Source organism: Lissotriton helveticus, chromosome 11, assembly GCF_964261635.1.
Source record: "Lissotriton helveticus chromosome 11, aLisHel1.1, whole genome shotgun sequence".
Lineage (NCBI taxonomy): Eukaryota > Metazoa > Chordata > Amphibia > Caudata > Salamandridae > Lissotriton > Lissotriton helveticus.
This window is the reverse complement of record NC_136072.1, coordinates 1,145,260,520-1,145,280,247: the sequence shown is the minus strand read 5'-3', so window position 1 is coordinate 1,145,280,247 and position 19,728 is coordinate 1,145,260,520. Positions and strand designations below refer to the sequence as shown.

Genomic DNA, 19,728 nt, shown 5'->3' with positions numbered 1-19,728 from the left:
CGCTGAGAGGTAGCCCAAAACTGGTTTGACCTCTGACCCTATGCATCGATAACACCTTTCTGTCCCCCATATTGCATTCGTTGTTATGTCATAACAATGTCATTCTAAGTTATGTTTCCCAAGGTCGTTTGCTGGGTTATATGTGTGACGCAAGATCACACCAACTCTGTGCCTTACTGCGCTATTCACAATAAAATACATCCAATTAAAGCAGAGATGGCGGTAAGGATGCCTGCGTGACCTGTTCAGCTTAATTAGTGGCCCCTTCAAAATCTGTAGCTTGAGGGTGGTGTAGGCGTGCGTTTGGTGCGCTTTTGTAAGAGGGGGTGGCCAAAACACGTCAAGAAAAAAAACACAGCCAGCAGCAGTGAAAAATGAGGTAAGCATGCCCACGCCTCCTGGGCAGGAGTAAAGCACGCATTCTCCCCTTCCAAGGGCTGTAATTAACCCCCCACCACCTGCCGCGCAGCTCAGTAAACAGCAATTAAGATAATCTCATCTTCCTGATTTAAACACCGGGCGCCGCTTGGTAACCGACGGCTGGCACGGGGCGTGGGTTGTGGTACAAAGTAACTGAATTACTAGCAATACAGCCGTCTCGAGTTGCAAGACGTGTATGAGCAAAATGCTGCGTTAGGTCTTGTTGGCGGGTGGCATTGGTATTTTTTCCCCAGTTTTATATAGCACGAACATGACCCGAGGTATTGAAGTGCTTGTCATGAGTGCCAGTTACGTTAAACAAAGCCCGGGGGAGGGTTATGAACTGTAAGCAAACTCCAGAATCAAAACTGATGCAGCGTACCGCATTTGAGTTGGTACTCTGTTAAATACAGTGTATTTTGTGTGTCGTACCTGGGTGTGCGTGTGCCATAATTTCATTAAAATGTACCAGAACTTCTGCACAGAATTAATTTTAGTTTCAGGGTTAATGAAAAAGGAGGAAAATTTGTTAAAACAAAATCAAACTGACAATAGCACGTTAAGTGATCAATGCCAAAACTGCTTTCACGTGACACAAGTTCAGTGTTCATTGCATGCATGAACCTGCACGAGGGAATCATTTTGTTCATAAGTTGAAACAAGAGATTCCCCCGCTATTTACCATTCATATCAACAGTGCTATTGTAATAAGTGTTGTGATGACTCAAGTTCTGTGTTCAGTGAGCGTACAAACATGGACAAGGGAAGCTGCCTTTGACCTGGGAGGGCGGAAGCAGTGACAAAAGAAAGTAACTGCGCACAAACCGGCAAAAGGAGCAATTTTCTTTTAATAAGTTGCAACAAGGGACTCAACCATAAAAGAAGGCTACCTCCGTCCGTGCTCCTTCGCCTGTCTGAGTAAGGCAACTGCTGTGTTTGAGCTGGGAAGGTAGGGAGAGGGTGGAAGCAGCAACAACGGAAAGCAACCTTTAAAGCTACTGTACTAAGTTTTGTGATAAAAGAAAGCAACCTTTAAAGACACGTGTGTAGTGTGCGCACAAACATGCACATGGGAAATGCTACCTTTGAACTGGGAGGGCGGAAACCGTGACGACAAAAAGCAACTGTGCGCATGAACCTGCCCAAGGAAGAATTTTCTTTTACTAAGTTGCAACAAGGGACTCCGTAAAACGAGGCTACTTCGTCCGTGCTCATTTGCCGTCGGAGTAAGGCAAACGCTGTGTTTGAGCTGGGAGGGGAGGGAGGAGGGCAGAAGCAGCAACGACAAAAGGCAACCTTTATAAAAAAATTAAGTTCTTCAAAACAGCAGATAACAAATGCGAGCGTAGGGAAACTGTGCTTGGTGGGGAGGAGAGTAGGAGGAGGAGGGGGGAGGAGAGTAGGAGGAGGAGGGGGCCCAAAAGAGACAAGACGGAGGGAAGGCAGAGAAGGGGAGGGGGAGGAGAAATGCGACACGGCGGGCAGGGGAGGGGGCGGAGCGGGGAGAGGGTGTGAAAGCAGCAGGGGCAGGCAGGCGGCTGGGGGCATGTGCACGCGCTTTTAAGCGCATGCGCATTGAGCTTGAATTTCACGGGCACTGCAAGGAATCGCCACGATTCCTTGCAAGTTGGTTAAAGACTGTTTAAGCCCCAATAGTCTCGCAAGCTCGATGCGCATGCGCATCGACAGGCGAGACCTAAAAACGATTTGGCTTGATTTAATAGACTAAACGTTTTCTCCATGCATAATAAGAATCTAGCACACACATAGGGTATATATACATGACCTCAGACTGGCCTCTTAGCTCACTAATAGGTTTGCGACCAGGACAGGGGCAGGAATGTTTCTCAATTCATCTTAAAAAGCTCACTTTTAATAAGTATATTACTAGAGCATGAGGAGGTAGAGCACTGTCATTTTTCCCACACCACATTTTCCATTGAATTGGACAAAAACGTTCCCACTAACATGCAGTTTTATTTATACAACTATATGGTGTATAAACAATAATCTGTGGAAATTGTGTTTCAGCAAACATATTTATCCTTTGCACATCACCAAGTAAAGTGTTCTAATCTGTTTTCATCCTATTAAAATATGTTTTTCTCATCTCTAAATTACAAAACAAGGGCTTTCATAACTGCTGAAATGTATTTTGAAATGTTTGTGCTATTCACCTTTTAGCTTTAAATGTATGCTAAATAAACATGACTTCCGACTGCCTTTCATTTCACACTTTTTGTACAGCATGTTTGTTAGACAGTTCACTTTACAAAATCCTCAAACTTTGCAGTCAGACAAAAGAAATGGTGTATGTAAACTGAAATTTGACCTCTGTCATAAGCAGGTCCTTGTGCCAGCTCCCCCATAACAGTTCTCCTGTCAAGCTTGCCCGGTGACAACACCAGATTTTTACCTCCTATTCTCGTCTTTCTGCCTTTTTTTCTACTCACTTCTGCCCTCTATTTTGCCTCTTTCTGCTCGTTCTGCCTGTTATTTTGCCTCTTACTGCCTGTTATTTTTGCCTCTTTCTGCTTGGTTCTGATCTTTATTTTGCCTCTTTCTGCTTGTTTTTTTTTTGCCTCTTAAGGACCTTTATTTTGCCTCTTTCTGCTCGTTTCTGATCTTTATTTTGCCTCTTCCTGCTCGTCCCTAACCTTTATTTTGCCTCTTTCTGCTCGTTTCTAACCTTTATTTTGCCCAATCTGATCGTTCCGAACGTTTATTTTCCCTCTTTATGCTTGTTTCTGACTCATTTTGCCCATTCTGCTCATTTTTTGCCTCTCTGACCTTTATTGTTTTCACTTTCTGCTCGTTCCCGGCCTTTATTTTGCCTTATGCTGCTCGTTTCTGACCTTTGTTTTGCTTCTTTCTGCTTGTTTCTTCCCTCCTCCTGTCACCCATCGTTCCGCCCTCCTTGCATACCCTACTTAATGGAGGCTGCAGCACCACCGCGCACCAAAGGCAAACCAGTCTGTGCCCTTCGCACCTGGACCGCGTCGAACGCCAGAATCCCTGGCCCGCTCGTTACCCACCAATATACTGCCAAGAAGCTCCTCGCCCTGGACCCCAGAAACCAAAAGAACTTCTGCTGCACTTCCTTATGCAATCAACCAAAGGATTCACCAGCCTCCAATGACGCTTGTCCGGCAACACTGGACCACCCGCCTGCACTGGATTCCTCGTCACTTCTACCCTGAAGACCATGAACAACCCGTAACCGCTCCAATGCATCCTGCCCAACGCCCATTCTCTCTGCAAGCATGGCACGGATCTCTGGAACACCATCGCTATCTTCTACCCTGATGTCACCTTAATCACAGAAACATGGCTCAACCTCCTCCTTGAAACCAGACATCGCCACCGCAGCACCCAACGGATACAAGATGATACACCGAGACCACACCAACAAACAGCAGGGGCATCGCCATCATCTTCAGGGATCCCATGCGATGAATTGCAACTAGCGACCCTATACCTCTCAAGAAACACCTAAACTTCCAACTACAGACCGACGCCAAGACCACAACAAGGCCATAGTACTCACCTAGACTGACTACGTCATCATTCACTTCACCATCTTTGATGCTCCGTACACCATCCCCAAGCATCAAAGCTCCACCCAACTGCAGCTGTGGCAATGTAATGGAGACACTGGCCCTTAGTGCCACCCAACCCGAAGCTACTTCAGGCCTTGACCAGGCCGTACAGAACTATGTATGGATCACCAATTGCACTGACAGTCACCCTGATGAAACCAGCCAAAAAACCTCATAACAAGCCAGCTGGTACATCCCAGGGCTCAGGACCATCAAGCAAAACTGTTACTGACTCGAGAAACAGTGGTGTGCCACAAAGAACCCCTCCGACAGAGCAGCTCACAAAACTGCCCCAAGCTAATACCACCGGCGCATCACGGAAGTCAAGAGAGCAGCCATCAGAGCCCATCTCGATATAGCAGCCAACCACACAAAAGAACCCTTCAAATTAGTCAAGGAATTCTCAAACTCAGCAGTCACACAGAACACTATCCACCCCTCTCAAGAACTCTGCGACACCCTCTTGGACTACTTTCATAGCAAGATTGCCACCATCTACCACAACTTAGACACCAACACACTTCTCTCAACCAGCACACACCAGCCAAACGATCACCACTTGGTCTCCGCTCCCTACCCCCACTGTCTTTTCAACCTCAGAACCAACCCAATCAGCACAGAACTGACCAGCATCATCAACACTTCCATCACCACAGCAGCCTTCCCGGCCAGTTGGAAACAGGCAGAGGTCAGACCCAGTGGCGTAACAAAGCTTGAGGGGGCCCTCCAACAAAGTGCATGCAGGCGGCCCGCCCATGCTCTGGACACAGTCTGGAGCTCTCAGGCCAGGTACCTGCCAGTGCTGGAGGGGGCCACCGAGCTCGGGTGGGGGGGGGCTTTTGTTACGCCACTGGTGGGCCCCTCCCAACAAAACCATCCGCCGACCCCAGTGAACACAAAAATTGTTAACCGATCTCCTTACTCCCTTTACCCTGCCAAAGCACTTGAGAAGACCATCGACAAGCAGCTTACCGATTACCTGGAACAAAACCACCTACTTGACCCCTCTCAATCAGGATTCCATGCCAATCACAGAACTGAGACAGCCCTGATCAATGCCACATACACATACAACATTAAAACCCTTGTCATCCGTGGAGAGACTGTGGCCGTGATTTTCCATGACCTCTCAGCTGATCAACAGACAGTACAACATTGCATTCAGCAAAACACCCTCAAGTAGATCGCCTCCTTCCTCACAGAACGCACACAGAGCATCCGGCTGCCTCCCTTCACCTCAAAACCCAAGGACATCTTCGGCTGCTCACCCCTAGGATTAACCCTCAGCCCCTTCTTGTTTATTATCTATTTAACGCCTTCGCAGACATCGTCAGTCTACAGCCTCCTACGCAGACGACACTCAACGCATTCTCTTGCTCACCGAAGATCTCTACCACCAAAATCAATTTCTGCGATGCCATGACCAATGAAGCCAACTGAAAGAGAGACAACTGCCTTAAGCTCAACTCCTTCAACTCCGGCAAGACTGAAGTACTGATCTCCGGGAAGAGCACTTCCATATTAGACCACAGTTGGTGCCCAGCATAACTCAGACAAACACCCACCCCTACACACCCACCCCTACAGATCATCATCCTCGACAGCGAACTGACCATGAAATGACAAGTCAACTCAGCCGCCTCCTCTTTCTTTCACACTCTTCAGATGGATCCCACTCACCACCAGAAAGACCGACATGCAGGCCCTCGTCACCAGCCGCATTGACTACGGGAACGCTCCTCCAAAAAAGTCCAGACCATACAGAATGCTGTAGCCAGACTCATCCTGGACCTCCCCACCACAGAAGTCTCCACTGGCTTACCTTCCACAAGAGATGCTAATTCAAGATCCTCACACACACCTACAAAGCTCAGTGTGATCAAGAACCGTCTTACATCAACCATCGCCTGAACTTCCACCTACTCTACAAGATTCCTACACTCCTCCTCACTAGCCCATAAGTAAAAATCCTAAAATGTGAAGGAAGAAACTTATAATAAAAAAAGTAAAAAACTAAAATGATGCTCTTCTGCTTTCAGTTCTAGGGCACAGTTCCGTCAATGTCCGCAGAAAACTGAAGCGGAAGGAGCAGTCATTGCAAGGACAATCAGTCGCAGACGTAGCAGGGGCCACTCCTTCTCCTACAACAAAACCTGGAATGACCTAGCCCTCCATCTTCGAACAGTAGCCTCCCTGGTGGACTTCAGGAAGAAACTAAAGACCTGGCTCTTCGACTGACACGTTGCATCCACAGCGCCCAAATAACCCCATAGGTGACAGAGCTGCGCTATACAGATGCTGATTGATTCATCGTCTATGAATACAGAATAAATGTGACAAGATAAAAACAAGATTTAAGGCATCTTTAATGCTCCTTCACTTTGTGTGAACAGAACACCTGTTTGTCAGCTCGCCACAAGGCCCCAAATATAGCTCTCCCTAATAAAATCTGACTCACCATATCAAGTAGATTTGTCAATATTAGCAGATGCTGTAAGTCATGGACAAAAAGTTGATTCCTCAGGATCACACCATTTTGGTCAATTGTAAAGCCTGAATAACCCAAGTCTCTTATTTCCAAAGTCAGCAAATCGGCCATTAGTGCACATCTCCGAGGGAAAGAGTAGGAACCACTTGATGAAATTACCCCAATTAAGTTTAGTAGTGCATAGAATACCTCGAGACTTTACTTTTATCTGATAAAGGAAGAGCACATATGGGTCTTCTTGTATCCATTAGTTTATAATATGCTAATGGAACAAATAATCTGTGCAATTCCTGCGAGTGAGTTCGGTGACGACTAATAGTTATATTAAATAAAAAAAATAAAGTTTCCCAGCTTTAAAAATCTGTTTTTTAAAATATTCCCTTTTAGATATGCACAAACTTAGTCTTGGTGATGTACTCTGTCAAATTCCATTTTTAGTGGCATAGGATCACTTTAGCATTTATGGCAGCCTTGCACTGTTGTAATTCAAAAGGCAATTAATTCACACTTTTTTTTACTGTAACTTCAGCATTTATTAAGGAAAATATTACCATTATGAATGCCATCAAGATATTAAGGGCTAATTCTGCGATACCATAATGTGTTTAATAAAAACAACCTAACCAAAAGCAGTCACCAAACCGGTTTGCCTCCTGCCACAACCGTATTTTGACAGCATGCGAGAGCATGTTGAAATAGTTGCAGGTTAATTTTGCTACATAAACAGGATGATTAAGGAGGAAGCAACTCCCTTTTGCCTGAGGAAATTATTGACCTTGTTTAGCTATGTTTGTTTACACTTCACAATACGCCAGAAAGCAACCTAACGAAGAGCTTTAAACAACTTGGAAATGTGAGAATTATTTTTAAAACTGCACGCCTTGCGGTCACACAGAAAAAAGCCGACTGCCCCCAACTCTACGACTCTCCAATATCTTTTTACAATGGTGATGTAACTTGTGAAAGGCTAGTGTCAGTGGCAAAGAATCCGAGGTGGAAAACAAGGGTCTAAAAGTTGCCATCACTCTTTGCCAAGAACAACAAGCATTTGCAATGCAATAGGTCTCGCATTTATGTGAGTTTGAGCTATTGACATTGCAAATAACAATGCCTTTTATTTTTGTTTTAAAAACATAAATAAAAAGCATTGTCATTTACAATGCCATTAGCTTAAACTCTGATTACTACGAGACCTATTGCATTGCAAATGCTTGTCTTATTTTGTAGTACCGAATGGGAAAGAAGTTTCTCTCCCACTTGCAGTGCAAAGTGAAATTTAACCTCAAGTGAGCAGGTACGTATTTGTAGCTCCATTTTCAACGTAGGAGGCATCGAACATGAAAACCAAACTGCGCTTGTTTGCCTCGTCTGCTCCCACCTTTCAGATACGTCATTTGGATAAATGACAATAAAAAGGAGAAGCATATCACTATGCAGGCAGGGGCGCCTTGATTATACAGACGAACACTAGCACGGATGCTCTCTATACACTGAACACAAAGAGCTGAGCATAGGAATTAATGAAAAATTAAGATCATCCTGCAAGCATCGAATTTAATTGCCAAACGTCATCATACATGCCCAACATAATGAGTCGGCTGCTGCACGACCATGACACGCAACACCAGTGTAACCAACATTTGTGTGTTCGTGCATTGCATCTAAGCGTTATAAAATTAGAGCTTACCCTCTTTGTTTTTTTTAGAAGACTCGTGTTTCTATTATATAGGATAATTTAAACCAGGGCTTTCAAGTGGGCTGGGTCTGTCCCGGTCTCAGATCCGGTACTAAATAAAGGTGGACATTGAAACGGGTTGATATAGGGCTCTAACTTTATGCCTTTAACATTAATGGCAAAACAACTGATAGATTTCTGAAACACAAATGTAAAACGCATTAAAATAATCCATGCCAGCAATTTACTTCTTGTTTATAGTGCACGTTTTGCTTAATCTTGCATTATCTAAGTGTGTTAAGTATGACTACGAGAACTGATGTAAGCCAGCCTGTTTATCTCGTGAGCCTCGTGAACAGCGCTGCGCGCCCCTCTGCAGACTCCCCCTGCATTCCAGAGAGGTGCGCGACGCGATACGGTCTGCATTGGCATGCCGTGGAGACAAGACCTGGCCACGCGCACAACGTTATCCTATGGGGAAACGCTGCGCGCGGACAGGTCTGGTCTCCCTTCGTCGGTCTCACACTGCTGAGACGACGACTATAGTTCTCGCTTGCGAGAACGCGCTTTCAGCGCGTGCGTCGTAGGCGAGACCTAAAAAGGGATCAATGAAATATGGGAATTAACCTTCGTCACCAGTAATTACTTTAGACCTCGTTTTAGTTCATTGTTTTTGCTCTGTGTACTACCATAGTGAGAGTCAAACATATACAGATCCATCCTTGCCCCTACCCCACTCTAAAAAAAATCCATTCTAACTACTAGATAAGGCCTGCTGTGCCTCATCACTGGGGCAATCTCGAGCCGTTATGGAAAAATAAGCTACAAAACCCACACTCATGAAGTGAAACAAAAAAAAGGCCACTTATAACTACACTAGATCACATTCCTGTTCGTGGAGTGTTCTGCTTAGTATGCCTCTACAGAGACGAGCCAATCATTTAGAATTCGTCCTCGTCGGGCCGGCTGCACTTTAATAACAAGGCCCAAACTGCATGAAATAAGTTGCGAATTTTGCCCTGTAGGAGGGACAAGACCTAACAGTTCAAGCTGAAGTGTCCTATTTGGGGCAGGGCCTGACATATTTGTATACGGGTAGCATTTTGCCTAGTGCAAAAACGAGCAAAAAACACGGTGTACTCTTTCAGGACGAGTCATATGGCACAGTCTTTCCGCTCTCCACCTGAAATAGGTATCTCCAACTTACAGAAGAGGCACTGGCCCCTTTCAGGAAGTGTCAAAAGCAGTCTGTTCACCTGAAAGAAGCCAGAACTGTTCACTTCCATGATGTGTCACAGGGCACAGTCGGTCCATATGAAATAAATCATGGCGACTCCTTTCAGGTGTCTCATGTGGCATAGTCTATCCACTCTCCACCTGAAATAGAGCCTGTCCAACCTACAGGAGATCCACTGTCCCCTTACAGGAAGTGTCAAAGTCTACCTGAAAGGAACCAGAACTGTGTCCTTCCATAATGTGTCATATGGCACAGTCTGTCCACATGAAAGGTTGTCTCCTTTCAGATGTGTCATTTGGCACAATCCATGCTACTGAAAGAAGCCACACTGACCCATGTCATTACGTGTCGTACTGTGGAGTTCCCCAAACCAAAGGAAAAAACTGCCCCATTTCACTGCGTGTCATCCTGCACAGATCCACACCTGAAAGCAACCACGCTGTATCAAATCAGGACGTGCCATAGGCCTACATTGCATTTCCACCCCACAGGTTCGATTTTGACTCCGTTCAAGAAGTGTCATACTGTACAGTCCAATCACTCTGTTGCTTTTCATGAAGTGTCATAGGGGATGTATGACGTTACAACGCATACTTTTACAACGCCTACCTTTACAACGCAGTTTTTACAACGCATACCATTACAACCCATAGCGCTTTGGGGTGCTGGATAGTGAATAGTTTAATTTACCATTCCAACTCCAGTCCCCGTGGATAGTAGGGAAGGTTATTGGATAGTAAATTAACCTATTCCCTATCCTAGAGCGCCCCCCAGAGCAATGCATTGTAATAGTTTGCATTGTAAACGTTGCGTTGTAAAAGTTTCGTTGTAAAAGTTGTATACCTGTCATAGGGCACAGCCTCTACCCCTGAAGAGGACCACGCTGTCCCCTTTCAGGAAATGTCATACTGCGCACACTGTCCACCCTGCTCGTTTACATAAAGTGTCATACTGCACACTTTGGCCACACGGCTCCTTTACATGAAGTGTCATACTGCGGATTCTGCTCCCTTTCATGAAGTGTCATACTGCATAGTCTGTCCACTGTGCTCCTTTACATGAAGTGTCGTACTGCACAGTCTGTCCACCGTGCTCCTTTCCGTGAAGTGTTATGCTGCACAGTCTGTCCACATTGCTCCCTTTCATGAAGTGTCATACTGCGCACACTGCTCCCTTGCATGAAGTGTCATACTGCACACTCTGCCCACACTGATCCTTTACATGAAGTGTCATACTGCGAACTCTGCTCCCTTCCAGGAAGTGTCATACTGCAGTCTGTCCACACATCTCCTTTTCAGGAAGTGTCAGCACAGTCTGTCCACACTTCTTTTCAGGAAGTGTCATACTGCAGTCTGTCCACACTTCTTCCTTTCAGGAAGTGTCATACTGTACATTCTGTCTACACTTCTTCCTTTCAGGAAATGTCATACTGTACAGTCTGTCCACACATCTCCTTTTCAGGAAGTGTCAGCACAGTCTGTCCACACTTCTTTTCAAGAAGTGTCATACTGTACAGTCTGTCCACACTTCTTTTCAGGAAGTGTCATACTGCAGTCTGTCCACACTTCTTCCTTTCAGGAAGTGTCATACTGTACAGTCTGCCACACTTCTTCCTTTCAGGAAGTGTCATACTGCACAGTCTGTCCACACTGCTCCCATTCAGGACGTGTCATACTGTACAGTCTGTCCACACATCTTTTCACTAAGTGTCACACTGCACAGTCTGCCACACTTCTTCCTTTCAGGAAGAGTCATACTGTACACTCTGTTCACACTTCTCCTATTCAGGAAGTGTCATACTGCACAGTCTGTCCACACTGCTCCCTTTCAGGAAGTGTCATACTGTGTACAGTCTGTCCACACTTCTTCCTTTCGGGAAGTGTCATACTGTACAGTCTGTCCACACATCGGAAGTGTCAGCACAGTCTGTCCACACTTCTTTTCAGGAAGTGTCATACTGCACAGTCTGTCCACACTTCTTTTCAGGAAGTGTCATACTGTATAGTCTGTCCACACTTCTTTTCAGGAAGTGTCATACTGTACAGTCTGTCCACACATCTCCTTTTCAGGAAGTGTCAGCACAGTCTGTCCACACTTCTTCCTTTCAGGAAGTGTCATACTGTACACTCTGTCCACACTTCTCCTTTTCAGGAAGTGTCATACTGTACAGTCTGTCCACACATCTCCTTTTCAGAAAGTGTCATACTGCACATTCTGCCACACTTCTTCCTTTCAGGAAGTGTCATACTGTACAGTCTGTCCACACATCTCCTTTTCAGAAAGTGTCATACTGCACATTCTGCCACACTTCTTCCTTTCAGGAAGTGTCATACTGCACAGTCTGTCCACACTTCTCCTTTTCAGGAAGTGTCATACTGCACATTCTGCCACACTTCTTCCTTTCAGGAAGTGTCATACTGCACAGTCTGTCCACACTTCTCCTTTTCATGAAGTGTCATACTGTACAGTCTGTTCACACTGCTCCCTTTCAGGAAGCGTCATACTGCACAGTCTGCCACACTTCTTCCTTTCAGGAAGTGTCATACTGCACAGTCTGTCCACACTTCTTCCTTTCAGGAAGTGTCATACTGCACAGTCTGCCACACTTCTTCCTTTCAGGAAGTGTCATACTGCACAGTCTGCCACACTTCTTCCTTTCAGGAAGTGTCATACTGTGTACAGTGTGTCCACACTGCTCCCTTTCAGGAAGTGTCATACTGCACAGTCTGTCCACACTTCTTCCTTTCAGGAACGGTCATACTGCACAGTCTGCCACACTTCTTCCTTTCAGGAAGTGTCATACTGCACAGTCTGTCCACACTTCTTCCTTTCAGGAAGTGTCATACTGCACAGTCTGTCCACACTTCTTCCTTTCAGGAAGTGTCATACTGCACAGTCTGTCCACACTTCTTCCTTTCAGGAAGTGTCATACTGTACAGTCTGTTCACACTGCTCCCTTTCAGGAAGCGTCATACTGCACAGTCTGCCACACTTCTTCCTTTCAGGAAGTGTCATACTGCAGTCTGTCCACACTTCTTCCTTTCAGGAAGTGTCATACTGCACAGTCTGCCACACTTCTTCCTTTCAGGAAGTGTCATACTGCACAGTCTGCCACACTTCTTCCTTTCAGGAAGTGTCATACTGTGTACAGTGTGTCCACACTGCTCCCTTTCAGGAAGTGTCATACTGCACAGTCTGTCCACACTTCTTCCTTTCAGGAACGGTCATACTGCACAGTCTGCCACACTTCTTCCTTTCAGGAAGTGTCATACTGCACAGTCTGTCCACACTTCTTCCTTTCAGGAAGTGTCATACTGCACAGTCTGTCCACACTTCTTCCTTTCAGGAAGTGTCATACTGCACAGTCTGGCCACACATTGGAAGTGTCAGCACAGTCTGTCCACACTTCTTCCTTTCATGAAGTGTCATACTGTACACTCTGTCCACACTTCTCCTTTTCAGGAAGTGTCATACTGTACAGTCTGTCCACACATCTCCTTTTCAGGAAGTGTCAGCACAGTCTGTCCACACTTCTTTTCAGGAAGTGTCATACTGTACAGTCTGTCCACACTTCTTTTCAGGAAGTGTCATACTGTACAGTCTGTCAACACTTTCCTTTCAGGAAGTGTCATACTGTGTACAGTCTGTCAACACTTCTTTTCAGGACGTGTCATACTGCACAGTTTGCCACACTTCTCCTTTTCAGGAAGTGTCATACAGCACAGTTTGCAACACTGCTCCCTTTCAGGAAGTGTCGTACTGTGTACAGTCTGTCCACACTGCTCCCTTTCAGGAAGTGTCATACTGTACAGTCTGTCCACACTTCTCCCTTTCAGGAAATGTCAGCACAGTCTGCCCACACTTCTTTTCAGGAAGTGTCATACTGCACAGTCTGTCCACACTGCTCCCTTTCAGGAAGTGTCATCGGGCACGGCCTCTCCACCTGAAAAGGACCACGTTGCTCCTTAACTGGTAAGTGTCACACCATACAACAGCATCTACTCTGAAGAGGCTACATTTCCTAGAACGCCCACTTCTGGAAGGGTCGGCCAATCTCCATTTGGGCTGTGTTCAGATATTGAACCCATCCCACCCGACCCCACACCTCGGATAGAGACCAAGCCCCGCTCACCTCGCTCCTCCCTCGGCTCGGGCTCCGCTTCCTTCTCCGGGGGCCGGGGCGCCTCCTCGGTGCCGCGTGAGGGGAGCCGGGACGCCTCCTCGGGGCCGCGCGAGCGGAGCCGGAACAGCCATGCCGCCAGGCAGGCGAGTAGGGTGACAAGGAGAGCCGGCCAGGCCGCAGCCCAGTCAGGGGAGAGCCAGTCCGCCGCCTCCATTCACAGCGCCTCTGTCTGGTATCACTACCTCCTCAGAGGGCTCCCTCGCGTGCACTGATGACGCACATCAAGCGCGCCGGGCCCGCCCAGGACCCCTTCACGGGCGCTCCTTTCCAGGCGCCTGACCTTCTGGCGGAATCATGACAGGCACCGGAAGGGCAGCCCCTGGGTCCTCGAGGGCTTTGACAGACTCGCGCCAGCGACACGGTTTCCATGACAACAGAGTAGGTGCCTGGCGAAGCAGTTTCCCTGTTATTTATTTTTATTTGTGCGATTTTATAGAGCGCGAACTTTACCCGAAGGTGTCAGAGCGCTTTACATAGGACCCAGTTTCAAACATAAGGACTGAAGGTTACAAGCGGCAAATTTTTGACTTACCTAAGAACCAGTTGAAAACATACGGACTTAGGAATACATGCGTTATAAAACAAGCATTTGCAATGCAATAGGTCTCGCATTAGGAAAGTTTGAGCTATTGGTATTGTAAATGACAAATTTTGTATTTATGTGTCGGTTTTGAAAATAGCGAAATTAATAGCTTTGTCATTTACAATGCCAATAGTTTTAACTTTTGCAAATATGACACCTATAGCATTTGTAATGCAATAGGTGTTGTATTTATGTGACTTAGATGTATTGTTATTACAAATAAAAATGGCTTTTATTTTTTTAATAATTCATACTTAAATAAAAGTTACTGTAATTTATAATGGCAATAGCTTTTGTAAATAACTTTTGTGAAGATTATGTTCATTGTATTTTATTGTGACGAAAAACCAAGAACAGAAGTGAAATATTTACATCTTTTCGTGACATTTGTAATAAAGCTTGAAACATTGAGAGAACATAATTGAACCAGTTGTTGTTGAATGGTTGCACAGATTGATGCTGTGGTAGCGCTGAGTGATGTTGTGGTGGCGACGAGTGATGCTGTGGCATACAGTGATGCTGTGGTAGCGCATAGTGATGTTGTGGTGCCCTTGAGTGATGCTGTGGTGGTGCTGAGTGATGCTATGGTGATGCGATAGAGTGAGTGCGATAGATAGATAGATAGATAGAGGGTGGGCGATAGATAGATAGATAGAGTGAGGGTGATCGATAGATAGATAGAGTGAGGGCGATCGATAGATAGATATATAGATAGATAGAGTGATGGCAATAGATAGAGTGAGTGCGATAGATAGACAGATAGAGTGAGGGCCATAGATAGATAGACAGATAGATAAAGTGTATCTATGTTGCATTGAGTAGAGTGTAAGTATGAGGTGTGTAATTATATGGCACTGAGTGGTAATATAGGGAGTGTATGTTGTATTCAGTAGAGTGTAATTTTGTGGCATGTAATTATGTGGTACTGAGTGGTATTTGGAGTGTATGCGGCATTGAGTGCAGTGTAATTATGTGGCGTGTAATTATGTGGCACTGAGTGGTATTTGTAGTGCATGTTGCATTGAGTGCAGTGTAATTATGTGGCGTGAAATTATGTGGCGCTGAGTGGTATTTGGAGTGTATGTGGCATTGAGTGCAGTGTAATTATGTGGCGTGTAATTATGTGGCACTGAGTGGTATTTGGAGTGTATGTTGCATTGAGTGCTGTGTAATTATGTGGCACTGAGTGGTATTTGGAGTGTATGTTGCATTGAGTGCAGTGTAATTATGTGGAGTGTAATTATGTGGCACTGAGTGGTATTTGGAGTGTATGTTGCATTGATTGCAGTGTAATTATGTGGAGTGCAATTATGTGGCACTGAGTGGTATTTGGAGTGTATGTTACATTGAGTGCAGTGTAAATATGTGGCACTGAGTGGTATTTGGAATGTATGTTACAGTGCAGAGTGTGAGGGTGCAGAGTGTGAGGCCTCCTACCCTCTGAACACCTGCGAGTTCTAGGAAACGTGTATTTTTCAGTGCAGAGTGTGAGGGTGTGCAGAGTGGGAGGGTGTGCAGTGTGTGAGGGTGTGCAGTGTGTGAGGGTGTGCAGTGTGTGAGGGTGTGCAGTGTGTGAGGGTGCGCAGAGTGTGAGGGTGCGCAGAGTGTGAGGGTGCGCAGAGTGTGAGGGTGCAGAGTGTGCAGAGTGTGAGGGTGTGCAGTGTGTGAGGGTGCGCAGTGTGTGAGGGTGCGCAGTGTGTGAGGGTGCGCAGTGTGTGAGGGTGCGCAGTGTGTGAGGGTGCGCAGTGTGTGAGGGTGCAGTGTGTGTGAGGGTGCAGTGTGTGCAGTTTGTGTGAGGGTGCAGTGTGTGCAGTGTGTGAGGGTGCAGTGTGTGAGGGTGCGGTGTGTGTGAGGGTGCGGTGTGTGCAGTGTGTGTGAGGGTGCAGTGTGTGTGAGGGTGCAGTGTGTGCAGTGTGTGTGAGGGTGCAGTGTGTGCAGTTTGTGGGTTTCAATACCATATTTGTTTACAGGCACATAACCGAGCACCTAAACAAGTACAGTTTGGATCTGAAGTGCTAAGAACCATGCTTCGTGCCATTGCCAAGAATCCTCTAAAGTCTTGAAACTAGCTTTTCACATACCTGGATTTTACCTCTAACCACAAACAGACACAACCCCATTAGAAGTTATGGCTGTAATCTACCTTTTCTTCCGCAAAACCATCTCTCAGAGGGAACACTTGAATAAGTCAATTGTGAAGAGTCTCTCATTAGAATCGAAAAATCTTCATTGACCGTCTGTTGCATCTCTCTGGTCTTTCATCAACAGAACTGTTACTTTAAGAAACTATAGTATGTGGAAACGACCGCCTTACAAAACACATCATTGAATGTATAAAGATTCTACCAATCAAATGAGCTTGGTTTCTCTCCTAGAACTGGATTGAAGCAGATGTCAAGAAAAACAGAGGGGAGCAAACCCAACAGCAGTCGCCCACAGTCAGTGCTTGATATATGTGCCGGTCTTTGACTGTGGTGGGCAACGTCGCTCATTTTTTGGGGCCGAGACTTATTTTTAATCATCTGATTTTGACCTGGGGGTAAGGGAGACAGAGAGAACGAGACAGAAGAGGGACGAAGAAGAAGAATGAGGCGATTAAAAAATAGCGGCAAATGGAAAAATCAAGGACGCAAAAAAATCAACAAGAGTGAGATAAAGAAAGTGAAGTGTAGGGTGTGGAAGAAAAAGCAATGCCGAGGAATCAAAATCAGACAACCCTGGTGCTCAGAAGCCTCCAGCCCTTGGCAGCGTGGAGCCGCTGCACACAGTAATGATCATGCCACCGGCACTCTTTTGACACATCTTTCATCCCTGCTGCAGGGTAAACTGCAGCAAGTATTCCCTGATGAAACAAACATTGACAAAGTCAATATGTCTGGATTTAATGAGCTGGCGCAAGAGAACCTACACCACTCATCAGGGCTGCCGTGAATTGGAGAGGTTACATCTCACCCTTCCAGTGGCTGTTCCAGGCGAAACCACAACCGCCAAGGTCATTTCACTGAGGGGGCTGGGTGGGTTAGTGCACCTACTGCAGAGGAGTGTGTGTGTGTGATTGTCTAACCTATATAAGTTTCATGTCACAGACGTCACTCTTGATACACGTACACTTCTGAGGATGAAAAACGAGTGTCACTGAGTTGCTATCTTAATGTACGTTTATTACAGCGCTTAGAGGTCTGTCTTCTTCTTGCATGCTGCAGTGTTAAAGGAAACAATTAGTTCAAGGACTGGCTGCACCTCACTGTGGGACTGGAAGCATTAAAATCGAACCTCATTTCCTTAGGGAACTGGCCCGCTCGTGGATATGAACGGTTGCTGGCCAGGTCAACTCAATCATTCATCCTTGCCAGGTGTAACGATATGTTGAATTTAACATGATAGCGCAAGAAAAACTGGGTTTCACACGTGAGAGCCAAAGACATTTAAAGCAAAAAGCGGTCTGTATTGGAGACCCGGCCTTCATTACAATCCTCTTTTTGTTTCAATACAAACATAGCCTTCTTTGAAGTTCTTCTATCACTCTATGATATATAAAGGCTCACATAAGTACAATGAAGGGTCTCTTGTCACCAGAGCTTCACTTCACATACAAACACAAAGACTGTAATGAAGGCAAGAGAGCCTTCGATACAGACCCACCTCCTTTTGTTTCCATGAGAAACAAGAACAAAACAGAGCTGCTCCAGCAACAGGAAGGAGGGGGCCGCTCATGGAAGCTTTTATCATTGCCGCGCGCCTCTCTGCAGACTCCCCTGCATTCCAGAGAGGCGCGCGACGCGATCCGGTCTGCATTGGCATGCCGTGGAGAGAAGACCTGGCCGCGCGCACAACTTTATCCTATGGGGAAACGCTGCGCGCGGCCAGGTCTGGTCTCCCTTCGTCGGTCTCAAACTGCTTAGACGACGACTATAGTTCTCGCTTGCGAGAGCGCGCTTTTAGCGCGTTCGTCGTAGGCGAGACCTAAAAAAACACCTCCTCACATAGGTTTCAACTAACCTCAAATTTCTACTTTCCCATCTCCGGCCCAACCACTTTGATGTAAGTCAGACTCCACAGGATTTTGCGGCATAGATTTGCAAATTTAGTGGCACAAAAATGGAAATTTAGCGGCACAAAAATGGAAATTTAGCGGCATTATTGCGGCACTTTATTTTACTCATAATCATTCCTTTTCAGCCTTAAATCAATCTAAACTGATTTACCGGAGTACTCCACTGTGAAATAGGCATATTTAAAGTGTCATATATGCATCTCGTGAGAGGAGCCCTATTACTCCCTGGGGTGTTCTAGCACCTATGTATGCAGACCTGCCGGGGCACCTCTACCTCCTGGGCCCGAACAGAATGTGCTACACCTGTGAGCCAAGAGGAGTGTTTGTCTCAGAGCCAGAGTGAGTGATAGCCACAACTCAGGTGAGCTCAGTCTCCTCTTCACAGGGCTGAGATCGGTGCTACGAGCAACTCTCGAAACTGTTTAGATACCAGGCCCCACAGCACAGGTGAGTGCCACTAGACAGCTCAACCTCATTCTGGGCTGCAGTAGAGGAATGGTGTCCTCAACCATTGTTATATGTAGCCAGACAATTCGTTTTACAGCACAATTTTCCAAACATTGTTGCTAAAGGCCAAAGGTTTTACAAGTATGTATCTAGAATAAAAGCGTGCACAACTCCAGGTGGGTTTTCAAGGCTGGGTGCCTCAGTCTACCATGCCCCGGAGTCAACCAGCTGCATACCAGGGTTTTTGTGGTGTCTTAGATTTGTGATGGGGGGGCACTGAAGTGAGTGGGTTCCTACAGTACTCTTCATGGATGGGATCTATGTATTGCTTAGTCATGTGGGGGTTCACCCCTGTTCCACACTACGGTATAAGGGATGCAGTCTCCACTGCATGTTCTATTATATCCAATCGGTGCCTGGATACGCTTGGGAACGTGGCAACCGAAATGTTTCTTTCTTTTTCAAATCGATCTATTTTTGTCTGAATGTGTGTGCATATTTAAAAGTTACTGTATGTTTGTTGGCTTGCAAGAAATGTCAAGGGCATTTTTTGGTGAATTTATCTGTGTGTGTATACATGCCTGTGTATGTTCAATATATTTCCAGCATACAAATGACAGCATGTATAAGCACACAATCAGTGAACTGCGGGAGTTTAAGATTTTCATGTAGTGCACTCGCTTACATAATTATTAAATGAAATCCGATTTTAATGAAAACCATTAGCATATTCACAGATTCGCCCCTGTTCATCATCGGATCTTCAGTAAGATTATTTCTAATTTAATAGACAGCAGTGAAGCTTTCAAAGTAAAATACCTCTCTAAACACAACAGCCGCGCAGCAGCTCATTCCTCGAAATATCCTTGTGGAAGATATGTTGGCAAAACAGCACGTGCCGTTACAACAAGGGCAGGTAAAACCACCAAATGATTCAAAAGCCGGTGTAGCAAGATGATTTTGTAGGGCAGCTTAGAATTCAAACTGCTGCAACTTCATAAACATCCAAGTGGCTGTGGACGCCTGAAGAAAATATCTGGCA

At 45.8% G+C, this 19,728-nt stretch overlaps 1 protein-coding gene across 1 annotated transcript in view; it reads right to left on the bottom strand.

Annotated features, from left to right (window-relative positions):
* Positions 1-13,845, bottom strand: part of ANKLE2 (ankyrin repeat and LEM domain containing 2) — a 104,297-nt gene extending 90,452 nt beyond the window's left edge. The window contains exon 1 of the mRNA XM_078667914.1: positions 13,552-13,845. Within this exon, the coding sequence (XP_078524040.1) occupies positions 13,552-13,756 (205 nt within the window). The 5' untranslated portion in view covers positions 13,757-13,845. The remainder of the gene's footprint in view (positions 1-13,551) is intronic.
* Positions 13,846-19,728: the final 5,883 nt, after the last annotated feature.